This window comes from Saccostrea cucullata, unplaced genomic scaffold, assembly GCF_032062105.1.
Source record: "Saccostrea cucullata isolate Sc308-1 unplaced genomic scaffold, CSIRO_AGI_Scuc_v1 ctg3341, whole genome shotgun sequence".
In the NCBI taxonomy this organism is placed as follows: domain Eukaryota; kingdom Metazoa; phylum Mollusca; class Bivalvia; order Ostreida; family Ostreidae; genus Saccostrea; species Saccostrea cuccullata.
In genome coordinates, this window is record NW_026940247.1 from 91,155 (window position 1) to 114,625 (window position 23,471).

Genomic DNA, 23,471 nt, shown 5'->3' on the forward strand with positions numbered 1-23,471 from the left:
TCTATGTTCTTCTTTCTGCCAGTCGCTGCATGCTCACGATACACTTTCAAGGAAGAATCGTCCATCTGAAGTTGTTTCATCTGATCAATTGTCATATCAGTATCCACTAAATCTGTAACTTTTAGCTTTTTCATACCTTTGTCTTCTTTTTTCTTTTGATTCCTTGTCTGTACAGCTTGAAGAACTTGACTACACTCTTCTCTTTTGTCCTTTCTACACCACTGTGGATCAGGATCCGTCTGATTTCTGGCACCATCGATGTTACCTATGATAAGATCGTAAACAGGTTCTTTCATACATAAAGCATTGATATTACCTGTGAAATAGGGAGTGTCGACATAGATGGAAGCTTCCTCTACTGTACGAACTGTGCCGTCTATCAAAACACATTTCTGCACTTGTCCAGTCAGTTGATCATCTGTAACTAAATCTCTCTTCACTACAACACCACTACAACCCGAGTCTCTTAACACTTTAACAAAGTTTTCACCGACATAACCCATAGCAACGGGCATCTTTTCACAAACCTTACAGACGCCTCCAATAACAGGTAATACGTGTCCACATGCAAGTTTAACAAGTCCATCTGTGACACAACACTGCAACAGTTTATGTTGAGGGATGCATGCTGATCCTATGTGAGGCTGATTTTGATGCGATATTGCGTTGTCCGTCCTTACTTCTGCAGAATTCTGTAAGTTGGAACTAGAATTGGCATTACATTTTATGCAATTTAACTCACAGTTATGTTGACTCTGTAACATTGCAGTCTTTTGAGCATTGTGCGAAGTAGGAACTGCACGAGGAATTTTCTGCTTGGAGAAACAGTTTTTTGCCAAATGTCCACTTTTCCCACAGATGTAACATTTTCTTTCACCCTTTTGCTGTAGTGATCCTTGGTACATCTGTTGCTTTTGAATGGATCCACTGCTGTTACTCTGAACGCTAGAAGTGCTTGATGGTTGCTTCTGAAAAACTTGAAAGTCTTTAGTGAATGAAGTATAACCATGAGCTTCAATAAATTGGTCTGCGAGCTTTGACATTTCTTCTACACTTTTCGGATGTCTTTCTTTAAGATACATTCCCAACTGCTTACTACAACTGTTTAAAAACTGTTCTCTTAAACACAAATCTTTAAGACCGTCATAAGTTTTTGGACTATCTGCTAAAGACAACCATTTCTCTACATAATTGTTCAGCCTAGCAAAGAATTGTGAAGGATTCTCACCCTGTTCTGGTCTGCTGGAACGGAATTTGACACGAAACCCTTCTTCCGTTAGTTGAAAACGCCTTAACAACGATTGCTTCAAGGACCCATAATTCAAAGCCTCTGAAACTGGAAGTCTAGAATAAACCTCAAGAGCTTTACCTTTCAGGAGAGCACTAAGATTAATCGCCCATGACGACTGTTCCCACTTAGCACATGAAGCAAACCTTTCGAATCTCTGTAGATATGAATCAATACAATCTTTAGATTCATCAAATGGAGGTAACTTTGGCAACTTAGCAAGCGATTGAGAAGCAAGACCCAGTGGACCTACAGCTAGTTCTCCAGCTTTTAATTTTTGTAATTCAGTTTCTTTCTTAAGTTTTTCTAATTCAATTTCGCTCTCAATCTTTCTCGCTTCTCTCTCTGCTGCCCTTTCCGCCCTTTCAAAATATTCTCTCTCTTTTCTGTCAACAAACTCTTGTAACTCAGTTCCTTGCAAACCTAACTTTTCTCCTAATTGTAAATACTCCATGGTTACAATATGCAACGCAACAACAAACAACAAATGTGAAAATAAGAAAATGACAAAATGCATATGAACAAAAATATTTTGTACAAAACCTGCGAAAAAAATAATTCAAACAATAGAAATCTTTTTCAACTAAAGCCTTTTCTACAAAACGTGAAAATAATGCAGGTATACTTGGTAACAGGAAGTCTATCCCACCGCTGCCACCAAAAATGTCACAACTGACCTCAAGTTGTGATGGATTCTTTATAGAATTTACTAACCAAAATAAATAATATTTTGGAAGACCTCCTGTGTACCAAGAAACAACAAGATTTATAAAAATTAACAATAAATTTATCTACATATGTACAATAAACATGAAACCGGCCAAAAGTTCAATCATGGTCATCACTGGACAAATTCACACTCCACACCACGTCCATGGTCCACCATATTGTCCCTGTGGTCCACCATAGTGTCCCGTCCGGTCCACCATATCCAAGTAGCCTTACCACGTAAATAAATCCTCCCGTCCAAATAAAGCTAATATACAATTTTGGTCACCTACAATTTTCATAGGGTTTTCTAATCAAATATTCAAAATACATATCTGTTCAATATACTAGATTTTACAAACAAATAACAAAAGAAAACATGTATTTTTGCCGTTTAACAAGTAAATGAATTAGAGCGTAAATATATACATTCTCGCTATATTGCTAACCGTTTTACATCGAATATTGCTCTTTAAAGCTAATAACAAAAATATTGTAAAGTATAAAAACTTACTGAGCTGTGGCATTTTACACATTAAAATTATACTGTCGGCCCCCAGGTCTTGCTCTCAACGCCGCTACAAAACATCCCTGAATCCCAAGATCACACAGCAGGGGAAACAGCTAGAACACACCCAAGTTCACACAGCATGGGTTATATAAAAGGCACACCCAAGATCACTAAGCATGGGTAAAGTACAACTCACGGCGTCCAGACCTCTTCTGACAAACACTAGCCAACACCCAGTATAAATAACTGACCAAACTACTCAAACGGGTTCGACGAGTATACGTTGATAAAAATAGCAACAAGTACAACCCAGTGACCAATAGTGCGTAAATGAAATAAACGATAACTCCTAATGCCCAAATACAGATAACTCTTACCAAAACCTGGACAATAGCTAATATTAAACATTGACACAATGTCACTTGTGACAGTACGTTTTATCCTTCTGCAGATTGTTTGTAGTCGACTCGGGGATAAGCACGAGTTCATTGATCACGCAAAGAGAGCCACATAAAAAACATTGTAACACGTTTCTAGGTGTATATATGAGCTTGAATGAGATTGTTTTCGAGTTAAGATGTAAGGGGTAGGGTCTGATTAAAATTATGATATACCTATTAATATGAATCACATGCATTTGATCTGCGCATCAAGACGGAAGCGTAAGTGAAAACATCGTGAAATGTCCCATGTGTACCTGCATCATATGTGCATTATACATGTATTAAAGAGATGTTTGAAAATATCCGATTTGAGTTGTTATATGTTTGAAATGGATGGCGATAAATTATTTAAGAGCATGTGAGAAACATGAGCGAGAGATGCAAGGCAGTTTGTAATTATGGAAAAGGAAAACAGAGAATCGGGTTCGGGTTTTAACATTCCTGACCGAAATAGGCATGAAATTCAATGTAAGTAGCATAAATAAAATTCCAAACATGTAATTCTAGATGGGAAACTCAGGGAAGAAACGTGTATTTCTTTTTACTATGCTGAAAGTCGCTATTTCTTGGGATTGTGTTATTCTAGAAAAAAAAAATCAAATTTCAGACGAAATCAAGATTCATTCCATTAATATTAAATCCAAATAAAATTGAAATAAATTCCATACTCTAAAGAAAGCAAGAATACTTGGCATTAAAATCTCGTAATAGAGCAGGAGAATCGAATGATATTAACAACAATTGCAGAAATAGCTAATACGGGCTTAGAAAAAAAAGGGGGGGGTATAAGCATTTGTTAAAGTAAGAGTTGAAAATACCTCGACGACCTTTAGCTTGATTGTGACCTTTGGGTCTATAGGGGGTCAAAGGTCAAGGTCATTTATCAAGGTCAAAGGTCAAGGTCATCAAAAAAAAAAAGAAAGAGAGAGATAAACTTGAGATTAACACTTGAAGATGAATCTAGATAAAGGTAATGAATATTTCTTTGTTACTTTTTGAGTAAGGGGTCAAGGTCAAAGGTCAAGGTCAAATATCAAGGTCAAGGTCATTTGGATTTTTTTAATAGCTTAAATCGACAATTTCTATAGTATTCCAATGACCCTGACCTTTGACCTTGACCTATTCTTCAAGGTCAAAGGTCAAAAGATCTCATGCAGTTGGGCCCATGTCTTTACGACTTGTTGTTAGGAAGTTTTTAGTTCTTCGTAAACACCACAAAATGGCAGGGGCAATAACTACTTTAAATGGTTTACGAATTCTTTCGCACTAATGGAATGAGAAGTGTTCTAAATTAGTCGCAGACATTGTTGAAGGTTTCGTACTTCTACGGTTTACGGTTTCGGAGGAGTAGCGATAACAAGGGTTTACACTGAAGGGGGCACTAACTCTTAGAGGGGTCAATCTTAGGGGACAAGAATGAAATCTCTGAAATGGTTTTAAGAGTACATATTGAAGATGCAAAGATGTTTAAAATTTGGAAAAGAACAAAGAGGTATAAAAAGAGCTTAATTTTTCATATTTTGAATGACCTTGACCTTTGACCTTGACCTCAATTTTTAGGTCAAAGGTTAAAGAATCTTTTGCAGTTGGCCACATATCTCTATGACATATTGTTTAAGAAAAAAAATTATATATTCCTAAACATCGCAAACATTCAGGGGCAATAATTCGTCATAGGAGTTTACGAATCCTTTAGCAATGAAGGATTGAAGTCTACTAATTAAGTCGTAGACATAGGTGAAGGTGTAATGAATCAGAATTAGTTGAGTGGATTGAAATAGGTTTTTAAATCATCCAATCAAATTATATTATGTGTAGCCAATCAGAGTTGATATTTTAGCCAATCAAATCATTAGAAATTATTAACCAATCAGTAGTAATTAGGCATAGGAGAAATAGTATAAATACAGGGATCAATCTTGTTTCGTTTACTTTTGGTGTAACTCTTTGTCGGAGTTAGGTGACTTGGGAAGGGAACCTGGGCTGTGTCGGGAAACAACAGAATTGTTAGTTAGACCACTCAGCCCAGGGACCCAGTTCCCTAGTGTCTTGTGACTAGCTATGGTGTCTCGGTGACTTTAGCTTGTGTCTTACCAAAAGTCGTGTCCTGTTGATAGCTATGGTGTCTTGGCGACTTTAGCTTGTGTTTGTGTGTCTTTAGATGTATCTGTGACTGTGATTTTATAGGGTGTGCTTTTAGGTAGTTGCAGACTGTGTCGGGAAACAACATAATTGTCGGTTATACCACTCAGTCTGCAGCTACAGTGTTATAGATTTATATTTGATTATTTGGTTTGATTGTAAGTGATTCCTTCGTTATAGTTTGTTTTCATTTCGTTTACTAATCATTATCTAGATAGGACCAAGGAAAAAGCATATATAGTGAATTTCAGCCAGTTGTTCTTTTAGTGTCATTAACATCATTGAAGTCTGTTTTGATTCTGATTATAAACGTGATTCTTAGGAAGGAGACCTAAGCGAACCCAATTATTAATCATTTGTACATAGTAAGAACGTTACAAAGGTCTGGAAACTCTGCGGTTTACGGGTTCGGAGGAGTAGCGATAACAAGCTTTACGACAAAAGGGGTAATAACTGAGTAAGGGGTCAAAGTTCAAATACGTTGGGTCATTTTTCAGAATAACTTTTGATATCCAGTATCATGAACTACAAAGTTTTTCGATAAGTCTTGCAGTTTCAAAAGTCCGGCGGAAAAAGAATAATAATAAACATAAGCATTTCAAGAGATCTTTCCACAGAAAGGTGGAAAGACCTAATAATATGTGTTTTGAAGGACCTTGACCTTTGACCTTGACCTAAATTTGAAGGTAATAGTTTTTAAAGTTGTCGAAGACACTGTTTAAGGTTTTGCATCGCTACGGTCAATGGTTTTGAATGCATAAAGATATGAAGGATTTCTCACAAGTAGGAAGAACTTTTTTATATGTCAGGCTTGACGGGTACAGAGAGACATTTGAAAACAGTTTTATAAGGATATTTGATAAATTTGATGGTATCAAGGTCAAAGGTCAAGGTCATCCAAAAAAAAAAAAAAAACTCTCATAAACATGAGTTTACCACTTGGGGCTGGATCAAAGCTATATAAATAATAAATATGTTATAAACTCTTGAGTAAGGGTCAAGGTCAAAGGTCAAGGTCAACTATCAATGTCAAAGGTCAAATTCATTTTGTAAAAATAAACATGTATAAGCAATTTCATACTTTATTCAATGACCTTGACCTTTGACTTTGACCTTAAATTCGAGGTCAAAGGGCAAAATATCTCATACACTTGGCCACATGTCTTTACGACTTGTCGTTAAGAAGTTTTAAGTTCTTCGTAAACATCGTAAACTGTCAGGGGCAATAACTTCTTACATGGTTTACGAATTCTTTTGCTGTGAATAGATTGGAAAGTGTACTTAATTAGTCGCAGACATTGTTGAAGGTTTCGTACTTCTACCGTTTACGGTTTCAGAGGAGTAGCGATAACAAGGGTTTTCACTGAAGGGGGCACTAACTTTTAGAGGGGTCAATCTTAGGGGACAAGAATGAAATCTCTGAAATGGTTTCAAGAGTACATATTGAAGCTGAAAAGATGTTTAGAATTTGGTTAAGAACAAAAGAGCTATAAAAAATGCTTAATTTTACATATTTTAAATGACCTTGACCTTTGACCTTGACCTATATTTTAAGGTGAAAGGTCAATGAATCTTTTGCAGTTGGTCCCATGTCTCTACGCCTTGTTGTTTTAGAAAAGTTCTTGATATTCGTAAACTTCGCAAACATTCAGGGGCAATAATTCATTGTAGGGGTTTAGGAATCCTTTGGCAATGAATAGATTCAAGCGTCTCCTAAAGTAGTCGTAGACATTGTTGAAGGTTTTGTATCTCTACGGTTTACGGTTTCAAAGGAGTAGCGATAACAAGCATTTATTGTGAAAGGGGCAATAACTTTGAAAGGGGTCAAAGTTCAAACACGGGGGGTCGTTTTTCGGAATAACTTTTAATATCCAATATCATGAACTACAAAGTTTATCGATAAGTCTTGCGGTTTCAAAAGTCCGGGAAGAAAAATAACTAGGAGACTTATTGTTCACAGAACAATAAGAGGTCTTTCCACCTTCTTTGAATTTTAAATTTGTTTTATACATGACTCCTAAAAATTAAATTCCATAAAAAAGAAACCAGAACTCTCTTGAAGCATAGAAAAAATGAAAATTTAAAAAAAAAAAAGAATGACCTTGACCTTTGACCTTGAAAAAATATTCAAGGTCAAGGGTCACAATGCAGTTGCCCCCATGCTTGTATGCCTTATAGTTTTCAAGTTATGAGGATTTATAGTAAGTACAAAGAACTTAAAGGGCAATAACTCATATAAGGGTTCATCAGATACATTTGCACTTATACAGTAAAGTAAGACCTAAAAACCCTTAAGATATTAGTAAAGGTTTGGTGTCTCTACGGTCTACGGTTTCGGACAAGTAGCGATAACAAGGTTTTTCACACAAGGGGCAATAACTTTTAAAAGGGTTAATATTAGGGGACAAGAGTGAAATCTTTGAAACAGTTTTAAGAGTACATATTAATGATGCATAGACATTAAGTATATGTTGAAAGACAAAAGAGATATAAAAAGAGCTAAATTTTCCATTTTTGGAATGACCTTGACCTTTGACCTTTACATGAATTTGAAGGTCAAAGGTCAATGAATCTTATGCAGTTGGTCCTATGTCTCTACGACTTGTCGTTTTGAAAATTTTTAATTATTTGTAATATTAAAAAAGTTTCAGGGGCAATAACTCATTGAAGGGGTCACCGAACACTTTCGCAATGAATAGATTGAAGAGTCCCCATAATTAGGCAAAGCCATTGGTGAAGGTTACATACCTTTACGGTTAACAGTTTCAGAGGAGTAGCGATAACAAGGGTTTTTAGCACAAGGGGCAACAACTTTTTAAAGGGTCAATCTTAGGGGCCAAGAATTATATCTTCTAAAGAGTTTCAAAAGTACATATTAAAGACATAAGATAGAAAGTATATGTTTAAGGACATAAGAGCTATTAAGAGAAATTTATTTCTCATATTTGGAATGACCTTGAACTTTGACCTTGAATTGAATTTGAAGGAAAAAGGTCATTGAATGTTATGCAGTTAGTTTCATGTCTCTACGACTTTTCGTTTTGAAAATTTTTAATTTTTTGTAAAATTTATAAACTTTCAGGGGCAATTACTCATTGAAGGGGTCAAAGAAAACTTTCGCAATGAATAGATTGAAAAGTCTCCTAAATTAGTTCAAGACAATGGTGAAGGTTTTGTATCTCTACGGTTTACGGTTTCTGAGGAGTAGCGATAACAAGCTTAACGGTGAAAGGGCCAATAACTGCGTAAGCTGTCGAAGTTAAAACATACGGGGTCGTTTTTCGGAATAACTTTATATATCCAGTATCATGAACTAGAAAGTTTTTCGATAAGTCTTACGGTCTCAAAAGCTAAGGGGAGAAATAAAATAAAAAGAAACAGAAGCATTTCAAGAGGTCTTTCCACAGAAAGGTGGAAAGACCTAATAATAATAGTAAACATAAGCATTTCAAGAAGTCTTTCCACAGAAAGGTGGAAAGACTTAATAAAGTAAATGCCGTGATTTTTTGTACTCCTAAAGGAAAAAAGAAACTTCAGAATACATGTAGTAGAATACTTTTAGAGTTCCTTGAAAATTTAAAACAATTTATTTTGATCAATTAAATGAGTTCAGTACAATGTTATGTTTGACTTACAGTGCCAACACTATTCTTAAAGTGTAGCTTTATAGAAAAGACATACAATAAATATTCTTTGTAAAATAATACAATATATTTTTAAGGCAACTACCAATTAACCATCATGAAAGTGTGAAAAAAAAGTTGTCTTTGTTCATTCAAGTGTAAAGTACGGCGAGGGTCTAAGGGATAATTGAATAAGCAAGGTAACCTTCTTTTAAAATTGAAAGAGGGTCGCATTTTTAAAAACCATGAAAGCCCATTTTGGACCTATCGAAAAATATTTTTTGATTTCGATAAAACGAATTGTCGAGATTGTTTTTACAAATTGATTCGTTATAACAATTTATTTGAATTCGTTATAATGATTTTAATCTGTAATAGGATTTCTTAATACGAATTAAACTCGTTTTAACGAATTCTATTTTTTTTTTCAAACAAAATGAATTCATTTAAACGAATTCTTTAATTTGTTATAACAATTTAAATTTGCTTTAACGAATATATATATATTATCCATCCATCCATATATCCATATATCCATCCATTATCCATCCATCCATTATATATATCCATCCATCCATCCATCCATCCATCTATCATCCATCCATCCATCCCATCCATCCATCCATCCATCCACCATCCCATCCCATCCATCCATCCATCCATCCATCCATCCATCCATCCATCCATCCATCCATCCATCCATCCATCCATCCATCCATCCATCCATCCATCCATCCATCCATCCATCCATCCATCCATCCATCCATCCATCCATCCATCCATCCATCCATCCATCCATCCATCCATCCATCCATCCATCCATCCATCCATCCATCCATCCATCCATCCATCCATCCATCCATCCATCCATCCATCCATCCATCCATCCATCCATCCATCCATCCATCCATCCATCCATCCATCCATCCATCCATCCATCCATCCATCCATCCATCCATCCATCCATCCATCCATCCATCCATCCATCCATCCATCCATCCATCCATCCATCCATCCATCCATCCATCCATCCGCCCATCCATCCATCCATCCATCCATCCATCCATCCATCCATCCATCCATCCATCCATCCATCCATCCATCTATCCATCCATCCATCCATCTCATCCATCTCTCCATCCATCCATCCATTATAAACAGATGTAAAATTTTTTTCAGGCGAAACAAAAGAGTAATGGGTTAAATGGTATTACAAAATCTGGTGTATATAAGATAAATCCGTCTGGTGTTGAAAGCAAGATCAGTGTCTTCTGTGATATGATGGTTGAAGGCTAGATCTCTCTCTCTCTCTCTCTCTCTCTCTCTCTCTCTCTCTCTCTCTCTCTCTCTCTCTCTCTCTCAACTCATCAATTTAATGTTCTAACTATTGTTTTTCGATTGTAATTTCTAAATCTTTGATTTTAAAACAGATGTGAAATTTTTTTTGGCGAAACTACGAGAAATGGGTTAAATGGTCATTGAATTTTTTTCTAACCTAATTTGCTTAAAGATACAAACATTCTAACAGTAAATATGTTTCATTACTAAGTTGATTACTTTTTTTTATAATATCATAAATGTTTTATTTTTACTTGAAATAGTTGTTGAGATAAGTATATATTAAGTAGATTTTTGTATGCAAGATTTTTTAAAAGCTCATTACTTGAAAAATTGCGAATATTAAAACTTAAAAAATAAGCACGTTTAAAAGATTATTTTTATGAATAATCCATTAGAAAATTGTTCACAGTATAACGTAGAAATCAAAAACTTTACTGCTTTTATTTATAACCACCATTATACATAAATCTCTAGGCAATCCAGAAGCGGGTCAGTGGAGCGGTGAGATTCAACAGAAACTGGGCAGAGTATAAGACAGGGTTCGGGAGTCCTAACGACTCCTATTGGATTGGTAAATTATATACATTTATCAGCAAATACAAATTATCTTTTTGTCAATAGTGCCTGACGTTTTCCATACTACGAGGGTTGTCCAAAAAGTTCGTGGACAATGATGTTTTTGTTAAAATAAAGGGTTCTATATGCTTCTATTGTATATAATAATATTTCTCATGAAAAGATAAGTCAGAATGATTTAAATCTCATTGATGAAACTTAATATTTTTGTAAAAATCGGGGTCTTAAAAGATAGCAGATTGTGCGCACGGACCAGTCTGACATTACGCTAATTTCATTATAACGTCAAACATTTGGATTTTGACTTAACACATGTTCATTGACACACACTACATTTCTTTTTTAAGGAGCAACGCACTTCAAAATCCTAGCAATAATCTTTAAGTATAGGCTATAATTTATTTAATTTTTTAAGATTCAAAACAATGCACAAAAATTTACGAGCGTCATCTAAATTAAGTTTAATTAACAGTTTGCATACCCAAACTGAACAGCCCAGTCCGACGTTGCGCTAGATTTATAACAACGTCATGAATAGAAATCTCCATTTACAGTTAATTACATGGGTTTTTAAATTCTTGTAGTGTCTTCAAATTTGTACATGGAGTTGAAAAATCTTATATACGAATCCCAAATCAATACAATCAATATATTTCAATAATTTGAGTTGTTTTAACAAATATTTTATTTCTTAAATCGTTTCTACCGTTATAGTACTTAATTTTTGACCGGACGCTGACCGTGCCGACGTACGACGCCACTTTTTCTGTCGAGTTTTGACACGTACTTGTTAAGGTTTTCTTTGTGTATTTTCGTTGTCTATATATTAAAAGATATTTAAAAGATATCAAAAAATGATAATAACCTCTTTATTTGTGTTACATATTTTTTTTTTTAATTTTTGACTTGTTTTATATACAAAATGATCATTTTAATCCGAAATCTTTATATCAGAGTTAACATCATTTTAACCTTGGTCCGTGCGCACTATCTGCGACCTCTAAAGACCCCGATTTTTAAACAAATATAACGCTCCATCAATAAAAACTAAATCATTCTGACTTGTTTTTTCATTAGAAATATTTTGAAATACAACAGATTTATATAGAAGCATTTATTTTCATGAAAACGTCATTATCCACTAACTTTTTGGTCAACCCTCGTATTTGTTATTCCACTATTTATACGCGGAGTTGATGACAGATATTTCCGTTATTTGCCGAACATGATAACTCATATTATTTAAAACGATTTCCTCACTTTGATTTCAAAACAAGTAGGTTATTGGTAATTTGGTATTTCTGATTAAATTTACAATTGTATCTTGAATTATATGACAACATTTCTGAAAAAAATATGTTTTGCTTTATAAATGCTTATTATTTAACACGTCTATAACATATTTTAGGGAATGACGTAATTCATCAACTTACCAGGGGGAGGAACTCCTCCCTCTACGTCTCCATTACACTGACTAATGGGACAAAGCTCTATGAATTATACAACCAGTTCTCTGTTGCTGATGAAACTAACAACTTCAGGCTTTTTCTGGGAGGACCAGCTTCCGGGACCCTGGGTAGGTAAAAGAAAAAGAATGTGAAGTGGCGATCAATGAGGAGAGAGAGAGAGGGGGGATGAATGTTAGCATTGCATCATTTCCGCAAATGAGATTTTATAAAGAAATAGTCGATGTAGTATGGACCAATAGTTTTTAGAATTGAAAAAAAAAAACAACAAAATATTAAATGCTTCAAACACCACTTTTCTATTTGCTATAAATTCATATTTTTTCAGTATACAAGTTTTATAAGCAAATCCTAAAAAAAAAAAATAGATTGATATTTATATGAAAGAGCATATTGCATAATAAACTCAGTATGGGATGGTACTGGACAAGAACTTAAGCAGATATTGTGTAGCAGGAACAGAAAAAATTACGTTTAAACAATTTCAAAGAAATACTGAATTGAATTAAATTTATTTTAATTATATTTCACTTAAATGCATCCTTTATAGGATATGTAATTTTTAATTAAATCAGGAATAAATTACAAGAGTAATCTATTAAAATACAAATAAGATTTTATATATTTTTGTAAATCCTTAAAACCCTATGTTTGAAGGTACGAAACATCATTGATGAAGCTCAGCCAATCAATGTCTTAATAAATAAATTGTTTATATAATACTACAGTATCGCAATGGTAAGAGTCTCTGCTTTAGTGTCGCAGAGTAAGTATACGTCTCGCGTGGGTTCGAATTCCACTATGTTTGTAGACAAGTTTTATTTTGAGTGAGCTCTTTCTACGAAACCTGTTAAACTTCAAGATAAATAACTTTTCCTATTTTCCAATAAATATACAAAGATTTGGTGTTTTCTGGCGATCCAAAAAAATGACAGCTTTAACGAAATTTGATTTTTACCTGTTGCTTCTAAGTAAACAAGAAACATATATTGACGCAAGCGACAAAAATCGGCCGCAAACCAATTGGTCCTTTCAATAAAGCAATTAGAAACTGGAATGCTTGATCTGTTATTAATATATCTTATATTTATCTGTTAATTAAGATATCCCTGTTACCTTACCTTAAACATTTGCATGCGACTTTACAGGATTTTCTCCAATACATAATGCATATATATTAATACATACATAAGCAAACTACTCATTACCCTCAATCTGCGTCTCCATGCACAGTTTGGTACAAACCAACTCTGTCGAAAGTTTGATGTTTCTATTTTTACGTTTAAAGATTTAAACTAAAGTCAAACTTATCTTAACCATAGAGATATATAGTTTTATTCAATAAAAACGCAACAAATATGTGGGTCTTTTTGCTTGCTTTCAGGAGATGTTAACCTCTCTGCCCATTTCCTCTAGATCCGCCACTAAATTTCTTCTCTTGTCGTAGATATGGCGGGAAAAAACTTGGCATACTGTAAAACGCGCATTATTTTTGTCTCGTTTAATTCTATCTGATGATGAAATGTCAATCAATCATTTGGAATTTTCTATTGGAAATGTATAATACACGATATTTTAGAATATATTCATCAAATCCTGTTTAAAAAGTGAAAGTAAAATTATTTATTACAGTAGTGGTATTTTTACTTGTATACTGTATAACGCGTGTCTTTGTTTTAAACCATGCCCAACACGTCTCCGCACCTCCGTTATGTCAGAGATTGTCAATCAGGATTGGATGAAACATTTACCCCATATTTACACAATTTTAATTTTTTTTAATGATTATTGTGCATATTTTGTGAAACATTTAAACTCTCTGTATCAACATTCTATTTTATGAATGTTCAGTATTTGTGTTTAAATTCTTCTAACTCCGCAGAAACGCACAACGAATTCAAACTGTCATATCATATAACCGACCGCCTCCTGGTGTTCGGTAATAAAACTTCACTAGACGAATTGTGATTCAGATTGAGGGTATATGACTAAACCATAACTATTTTTTACAATCATTGCATGAAAACAGAGCCAAGAATGAATTCGTTATCGAATGTCATGGAGCTCCCAGCTACTAAATTCATGTGCAGACAGGAAAATTTTTAAAATTAGACTAAAATACTTCTAGATGCTGGTGGAAAAGAACAAAAGTATTCCAATTGTAGAAGCTTAAACAAATTGGAGAATTAAAATCTTTAATCATCAACTCCTGCAATACATCAATACTTCACTTATTGCATGGAATTGGCACCTATGAACTTTGCATCGTTTCTTTACCTGATTGCTTATTTGAACATTTATTTTAAGAACTCACTGTTATCCGAAACATAAGACATTATAGAAGAGATGTAAAATGTCGTAAAAAGATATGTTTATTGTTTACATATAAAAAAGACAAGGAAATTCATTGTTAATAAAAGATATTTAGAATTAATAAAAAACTTAACGGGTTTGAAAACCGAATGTCACCTTACTTATCATCAAGTGATTAATCCGTCAATCCTATGACCGCGTAGTAAATGTCCTTGTTAATTTTCGAAGTTTTAGTAAATGGACATCAATGTAAAAGGAAAAAAAATCAAAAGATGGAATTTAATCAGATATAGGTTATAATTCGCAGGACACTATATATTTTCCGTAAAGATAATAAGAAGCGATAAGAAGAAAACAAAATGATAAGATTATTTCAGAGCTTGTGTTTTTTATCAGTTCATCTAATCATTTTGTTTTCTTCTTATCGCTTCTTATTATCTATAAGTTAATCAATTTCAATGTTCAGAAAAGCAATTGATGTTTATAAAATTGTATACTGTTTAACGTCCCTCTCCATAATATTTCACTGATATGTAGACGTGACCAGTGCCGGTGAAAGGCTGCACATTTAGGCCTATGATCGGCACTTACGGCCTTTGAGCAGGGAGGGATCTTTATCGTGCCACACCTGCTTTGACACGGGGCCTCGGTTTATACGGTCTCATCCGAAGGACCGCCTCATTTAGTCGCCTTTTACGACAAGCAAGGGGTACTGAGGACCTATTCTAACCTGGATCCCTACGGGGCGATGTTTATAAAAGATATAAAAGAAATGGTTCAATTAAAATCATTGACATCAACCAATTTCATAATAAGTTAAAATAATAAATCAAATAACAAACAGCAGAAAAACAGAGAAAGAAGTATTATAATAACATAATTGCAAGGAATACAACTTATAACAATTTATTTTTTATGTTCAATACTGCATGCATTTTCCTATGATTTGAAGTTTTATGTGGATAATGATGATCTTATAGCTGTGTGTGTAATATCTTATCGTCGATTACTCTAGGTGAGAGTATGATAGACTCCGGAAATTCTGGGGAAGATCAATCAGGGATGTCGTTCTCCACTCCGGACAGAGACCACGACAGATCTAGTAATAACTGTGCAGCTAATCACAGAGGAGGCTGGTGGTTTAACATGTGTCACCGGGCCTTCCTCAACGGTCAATGGTCCTCGGCAAACTGGTTCTATCCGTGGTATACTACATTGAAATATGGTAGAGATATAAAGGAAACTGTCATGATGATAAAGGCTCACTGACTGTGTTATATCTTATTTATTTAAAAAAAATGTATAATGCAAAGTGAATATTTAATCCAATTTATTGATGTGTATTGTACATGTGCATTGATTGAAAAAGGTATATTGAAGTTTAAACATTGATTATCTTTTATAGTTATGTTTAATACATTTACATACAAAGTACATACAAAGTCAAATTCTTCTATAATAAATGATGATGACTTTATTCTTCACATAATGGTGGTTTCTATATAAATGTAACAAAGTAGCAAATTTTAATATGATATAATATTGTTGTATTTAATGAATTTACGAATTTATTGCCTTAACTATTATATTCTGAAAAAGTGTTATAACCTTACTTGCTAAAACAAGATAATCTCATAAAGCTTTGTACAAAATAAATTATTTCTGGTTTTTTATATTTATAATTTTCATTTTATTATTTATCTAATAGTATTGTAAAGTATACAAACAACAAACAGACTGGTTTTTTATACACTCCATGAATTTTAACTGAACCCCGTGAAAGGTCCATTTACAGGGAAAAATAGTATATAACTCTATTAATCAACTAGGTCCATAGACTGTGTCTAGTTTTATTAGGTAGATTTATTTTTATATACAAATATTTCTCATTAGTTGCACATGTTTTTTGGTATAAGAAGTGTGTGAGAGATGCTCTTTTTTGAATGCCAAATCAATAAAAAGGAGAACCAAGTATGATATGATTTAGTTTGATGTCATGTACGTTGAAAATCGCCACAGAGCAACTGAGTAAGTGAAAATCAAACGTACGCGTCAAGCTGACTTTGAGCAGATTGAAATTTGAAGTTTATAAGCTAGGTTCAGAAACTTGAGTGTTATATCCATAAATATTTTAGTATTTTAGAAAAAAAAATGCTATAGATCCCTCAGTGTAAACATTTTGCAATTTATGCGATTTCTTTCACATCTTGGGGGTATATTTCTCTGCTTTCCTGCATTGAAAAATCAACCGCCTTTCCTTTCCTAATTGCTAAATACTCTTTTACCAACCTGTAGATTGTATCCACTTTCATTCCCTTTATCATTGTGTCTGCAGACTAATAATTTTTTTTTTGAAATTTCCTGATATCTTACAAAAATTAATCACGATTTTTTGAAATTTTTATTTTTTAATTTTATTTCTATTATTTTTTTTTTCTTGGTTTGGAGGGAGGAGTCAAAGGACGCCTTGAATAAAGGGCAGATAAGTGGATGAAAAAATACATGTTGATTATAGAATAAATCTATTATTTGGAATAAAATGTAGTGATAAAAGTGATGGAAAGATGAAAAAATACCCCAAACATGCACAGAAAACACCGTAAATTGCTCAATATTTAATTTGGTATTTAAGGGATCTGTTGCATTTTAATCTACAACTAAAATATAAAACCATAACGCTGCATTCTCTGTAGCTAGAGTTAATAGCTGCTGCAATGCCTTTTCAACTTAAAAGTGTCTTAGAAAAAAAGAGTTCTTTTTCAAAGAAAAAAATCACATAGACAAGACAGGGGGATAAAAATAATAGTGCTATCATTTAATTTAGATTTTTATTAAAGAATTATAAAGCTCATAACTGTACCTGGCCGTCTTTGCAAAGAAACAGTAGCTGAACGTTACATCGTTGCAGTTATGAGTCTACTTTTAAAAGAAAAATAATATGATAAAGTATTTATCATTTTACACATATTTCACCCCCACCAGAGGAGTACTTTTTAAAGTAAATGGATATTTACAAACCTTGAATTAAACTCTATAAGAATTGGAAAGATACTGTAACATGGACGTCTAGATTTAGTCTCGATTTTTAAATTGATCCGAATTCAAAGGATAAAGGAGAACGAGATTTACAGTGTTTGAAAAGATAATATTTCCATTTCTATCTTTTTTTCCTGTGATAACTGTTTGAAAGTTGGGGGAATTTATTTCTTGATAATTCTGCCGGAATGTAAATTAGGCAGATCGATGGGTCAGCAGCTAAGGAGGCCTAATACGCATGCAAATCTCGTGCGCGTCTGTCTCTGTATCTGACTCTTAGAAAGCCAAATATGCATGAAAATCTTGTGCGGCTACCTTTGTGTTTAACGTCATTGTGCGAGGACTATTGAAATTGGCATGGAAGTCTTCGTGTAATTCAAATCTTTAGTGTACAGTTTTAATGTCTAAGTCTACAATTTTATTTCACAATGAAGTGGAAATATAAGGAATCACTGTCTAGTTATGAGTGTATGCCAGGGACATCAACAATAGTGGGAAACATGGGATAATTTTAGCATAACGGGCTTCGCCTTTTTATACAAATATAAACAATCATAAACATTATTATAATATTGAAATCCAGGAGAGTGTGATATTTACCATTAATCTTGGATAATTTGGCCCCGATCCCCAAAAGAATGTCCAATCTGTTTATGTTAAAAGTAACGTCTCTTCAAAAGACTCCCACCAGTCGGGCTCTACAGTCTCTGTACGCTCATACACAAACCTGGTCGGGAAAAAGAAATAACTCTTACATAAAAATAAGACAAAACAAACACAATACGTAACTCCAATCAAATAAGCTTGGCATTCTGTGAAATCAGCGTAAAGAAAGGTTTTAGAGAGAAATATTAAAACATCTAAAACAATTGTAGACAGACAGATTCTAGTTAAGTTTTCCTGAAATTAGATATATGAATTAGAAAATAAAAGTTTTCTGTCTTTTTTCACGTATAAAACTATGACGACATATAAAGGATTAAGCTGGTGATTCTTTAATTTGAAAGAGATTTATCCGAACCCTTAAAAAATATGTTCTTCCTTTTCTTCAATCACTCCCCTTTTTATGGCGAACAAAGGTTTTTAATATGCTTAATATACATTGCATGTTAATTATATTTTGCAATTACCTTATCAATATTCACATTTGAATCGTTGACCATATATACGCGCTTGAATTAAAAAAACGTGTCTTTAGCAAACTTATATCTGCTAAATGTGGGTGTTCTTTGAATTTGAAAGCGATTAATTATGCTTAAAATTATTAAATGCAAGGTCCTTTGTTACATGAAACACTTATTAAGGCAAGGTTTACTCGACGACTTTAAAAAAAATAATTATAACGTATAGCATCACTTAATCGTTCCTGCATATACATCTGAAGCATCATAATAAAGTTTCTTGCATATGAGATCATCTAATGATTCTCTCATATAAAACCACCTGATGGTTCCTGCATGTTTAGTAGTTTTTTTTTTGGTTTTGTGGTTTTAAAGCAGATCTCCATTTTTTCATTAAAGTAACTAAGTACTAAGTTCATAGTTATGATGAGGAAGAGTTCCTCTTCGAAATTGTGAATTTATGGCCCCAGGGTTAGGGGTTCTTTGTGTACAACTTGGTATAAAGTGGAAGTGCATTTTCTCTTTGTTACTCTGGGTATTAATTAAATAGAGTAAGCATACTAAGGTTATAATTATGATAAGCAATGGTGCCTCTTTCAAAATTTTGAATTGTGAATTTCATGACCTCTGTTTTAAAACACGAACCAAATATAATTGTTTGAAATACTCAGGTGACCTATAAGGCCCGTGGGCATATGTTTCTATTAAAAAAAAAACTAAATTTGGACCCATGTTGTTAAAACATGATCTAGGAAACAACTGCAAGAAAGCTATTAACAAATGGTATGTGCATGACGCGTTTAAAGTTCAGAAACATAATTTTAAATACAAAACAGTACCTTAAAAAAGTAATGATTTTTTTTTCTGTGTAGGCTTAACCTTTCTGCTCCAAAGTATCTAGTAATTACGTACATGGATATAATAATAATAAGAGATGTCTCTACTAAGATCTGGAATTGTCAACCCCTTATACGTATTGTCCCTTTATCTTTCAATGATTTTTTATTAAACAATGTATGAATAAATACTAAAAATATACCTGAAAAAGAAGTCTCCAAACATCCAATTTTCTTAATTGAAGTGTTACAAATATCAAATGAAAATAAAGTTAAAATCTCAAACCTCCAATTCGACGATCAGTAATCTTGTGGATCATGTCACAGGGATTCTTATTTATGAAGGTAACCACTTTGTTCTTTTACCGATTTGACGTCATCTATGAACCTTGGTCAAAGTAAGTATTTCGTAAATTCTATGGTGATTTTAATGACCTGGTTATAATTTAAAACTATCGTTGAGTTGTGTTGTAAAGTTTTTGTGTCTGCACTTAAGCTCTTTAACTAAGGAATTTCCGGTCTACCTGATAAAATACAACACGGATGTGACCAGTTACCGGGTGTGTACTCGTCCTATGCACCTTATCCAACCTCTGATCTTTTCAGGAACCCTTGCTTTAACCCAGTTTGCAGATATGTATTTATTTTTTTAGATTTTGTAATTCCGTTGATTTCTGATCACACACATACTAGAATTTTGAGGTTTTGTAATAACAAAACAATTTAACCTCCTCTAATAGTTCACATAAGAGTCTTGGACGATGCACGTCAGTAAGAGAACAACATTATCAAAACAAAGAATGAAGACACTTTTTCTTCGCATACATGGATCTGATAAATTTGATATTTTTTGTGTGTTAAAAAACTATAGAATGATTAAAGTCCGTCATATCGCAGTTGAATATAAAATTAATCATTTGTATTTACATTTGATGAAAAGTTTTACAGTATATGTCTTCGCTTAGACTTTGCACCAATGTTCCTCTTTTGCTACAGTGTGCCCGGTTGGCAGGGTATGCTTACTCCTCCATGACATCTGATCCTACCTCTAATGCTTTAGAAATGTCTATTGGACGTTTGGCTTGAATACTAACCGTTATCTCCATATATTTTATTACAACAGAAAATTTCAAGTTAACTAACAGTTTATTTAAAACACTTAATTACTATTGTACATCATGAACATTATTTTATATTAAAAAAGTTACAAGGATCTTTAGTTTCGGAAAAAATAATTAATAATATAAGTTTAGGAAAGTAAAAAAAAAACAGAAATGAAAAAAAACCCATAAAAAGTATTGGTATTAACAAAGGTGATACAATGTCTCTTTTATTAGAAAACGTTTTTAAGCATCCATCAGACCGCAATACCTGCCTCTTCTTTTAAATTATTGCCTGTTGAGTATAAAAACAATTTTTTAACTTATATTATAAATAACAAAATATTTTTTTCCTAAGAAAATGTATAAAAAATAACTGCAATCCAGAATATTGGAAACTGTGACAAACTGAAATTCTTCATTACATTGTAAATAAATCCCCTGGGTTCACCCTTCCGGTGACTCGTGTAATAACCCTGTGGGGAGCCCCTAAATTCTTTTAGTTCCCATAGTAACATAGCAGCCCTGTGGGGAGCTACTCGTTTTACTTTAAATAGTAAGGTTAAAGCGTGCTCTGGGTAGTACCCGGGAAAAACATCAGCCGATAGACGTGTTCGTCTAGTGCTACCAGGGGGCCTGTCCATAGAAAACCACATGGGTCTTATGCCTTATTTTCATGCCTAAAGTCTCTCTACAGAATGTTACAGTGTATGTAAACTGTCGGGTACTGAAATTCTTTATTTGAGAGTAGCCATTTCCATGTTATGGTGTGTGACAGAGACCGTAGCGTGTGAGTGAACTATGGCGGCCCGTACGACACATCTTTAAACCAGTTCTGTGAGTTACTATCATCGGGCGGTGACCCTCGTTGAACATTTCATTATCTGAATTAAAGTCTTTATATGAACGAAACATTGTGAAAGTTTGAGAATTATAACTATTGTGAATTTGGAAATAATTCTGAATATTTAGTTTCATTGAAAGACATTTCAAAGTGTTGAGCCTGGCGTCGGACCATTGTCTCTGGAACCCGAGAGGAACCCAGTGTGCCACGCAGCCCGTTATTAATTAACATTGTTCCGTGCAGCCATACAAAAAGGAAACTGTAAAAATCTATTCTTAAAGGATTTCCGCACTTACGGAAGGACCAGGACAAACGGGACCTATTCATACCAAGGGACATGCGCACTGACTGACTGAGGACCAGGACCAATTAACAAAGACATTTTTCGTATTTATTTCATTTTTGTACATTTTTTTCGGTTATTTTTCTTTGTTGAAATTTCTGTTTATTTTGTTCTTTAATTTTGTTATTAAATTTTGTTAAAATTTTAAAGTTCTTCTTTTGATTTTTGTAAGTTCATCAGGGTGTATAACCCACACCCTCACAAATGGTGGCAGCGGTGGGATACATCTGAGCTTGCATAAATCAAGAATTTTTTTATTATTTCGAAATTTTGATTTTGACTTTGTTTATTTTGTATGTTTCAGTTCAAACTTTCACAATGTCGCACATGCCAAAGTGGATGTCCGAGCTTATCGAGAAAGGGTCAAGCGTCAAGGAGTGTTTAGAGATGTGGCGTCAGGAGCAGGAGGCAATGAGAGCTGAGAGAGCAAGCTAGAGCTGAACGAGAGACAGTAAGAGCAGAAAAGGAAGCTGAACGAGAGCTTGAGAAAGTAAGGTTAGCTCATGAAAGAGAGGAGCGTCAGGCTAAGAGAGACAGGGATAAGTGGGAGGCTGAGAAAGAGATTAAGTTGAGAGAGTTAGCTCTTAAAGAGAAAGAGTTAGAGAAGAGTAAAATTGGTCCCTCCCCCCAAAGTGTTCACACCCCTAGTGTAAAGTTGCCCAAATTTGAAGAAGGTCAAGACCCGGACGTTTTTCTAAAATCATTTGAGAAAATAGCGGGGTTACAAAAGTGGAATCAATCTCAATGGGCGGTTCGTTTAGTCCCAATGCTATCGGGTAAGGCTCTTGAAGCTTATTCTAGATTGTCAGATGAGGATAGCGATAATTACGACGCTATAAAAACTGCTATTCTTAAAAGGTATGAACTTACCTCAGAGGCCTATAGGGATAAGTTTATTTTTCTTTCTTGAATCGGAATTGCACCCTGGTACAACACACCAATACTTGCCCTTTGATTCGGGAGTATTTTTTTGACCCACCATGATTTGTTAGGACAGAGAGGTTCTTTAATCATTGGTGCGAAAGGGAAGAAATTGGTTCAAACTTTCATAAGCTGTTTGATTTGATGTTGAGAGAACAGGTGATAAGAAGTTGTTCAAAAGAGTTGCAACTGTGGGTACTTAAACACAGTCCAAAGTCTATAAAAGAAGTTATAACTTTGTCAGAGTCATTTCAGGTTGCGCATAAAGGCAGTTATTCAGGCGGTGGTCGTGGTAGCGCAGGGGAAAAACCGGGTGCAAAACCAAATAAGTTTGGTTCGGTTCAGTCCCATAAAGGTAAGTTTATCTCGCCTTTAGATCAGAGGAGATGTTTTTAGTGTGACAAGGTCGGGCATATTGCTCCGAATTGTCCATTGCATAAAGTTCAGTCAAAATCTCCTCTGAATCAGAAACCAGGTAACCACAAGTCTAATGAACAGTTTGGTTTGTGTCTTGATGAGACAATGACAGTATCTGAGGATTCTGATAGTGTTCATGAGAATTAAGTGGTGGTTAAGTTGTCTGGTGTATCGATTACTGATGATTCTGCTTTAGAATTAAGTTGTGAAACAGGTTTAGATTTGGTGAGTGGAGAAGTCGGTGGACATGTTGTCTCAGTTTTAAGGGATACTGGTTGTTCAACGGTGTTTGTCAACAGTAAATTAGTTTCAGATGAGGATAAGACTGGGAAATCAAGGGTAATTACTCTAGCTGACGGTACGAGGAGATCTTGCAGTGAGGCAATCGTAAGTGTGAATACGCCATACATTTCAGGTAAGGTACACGCTCTATGTCTAGATT

At 34.1% G+C, this 23,471-nt stretch overlaps 1 protein-coding gene across 5 annotated transcripts in view; it reads left to right on the forward strand.

The window, feature by feature from the left end:
- Nucleotides 1–16,067, forward strand: part of LOC134255025 (ficolin-2-like) — an 86,047-nt gene extending 69,980 nt beyond the window's left edge. For 3 of the 5 annotated variants that reach the window (XM_062737554.1, XM_062737555.1, XM_062737553.1), the window contains exons 2-4: nucleotides 10,531–10,627; nucleotides 12,041–12,208; nucleotides 15,427–16,067. In XM_062737554.1, coding sequence (XP_062593538.1) covers nucleotides 10,531–10,627; nucleotides 12,041–12,208; nucleotides 15,427–15,680 — 519 coding nt within the window. In that variant the 3' untranslated portion in view covers nucleotides 15,681–16,067. The remainder of the gene's footprint in view (nucleotides 1–10,530; nucleotides 10,628–12,040; nucleotides 12,209–15,426) is intronic. The other 2 variants (XM_062737557.1, XM_062737556.1) reach the window with 2 other exon arrangements.
- Nucleotides 16,068–23,471: the final 7,404 nt, after the last annotated feature.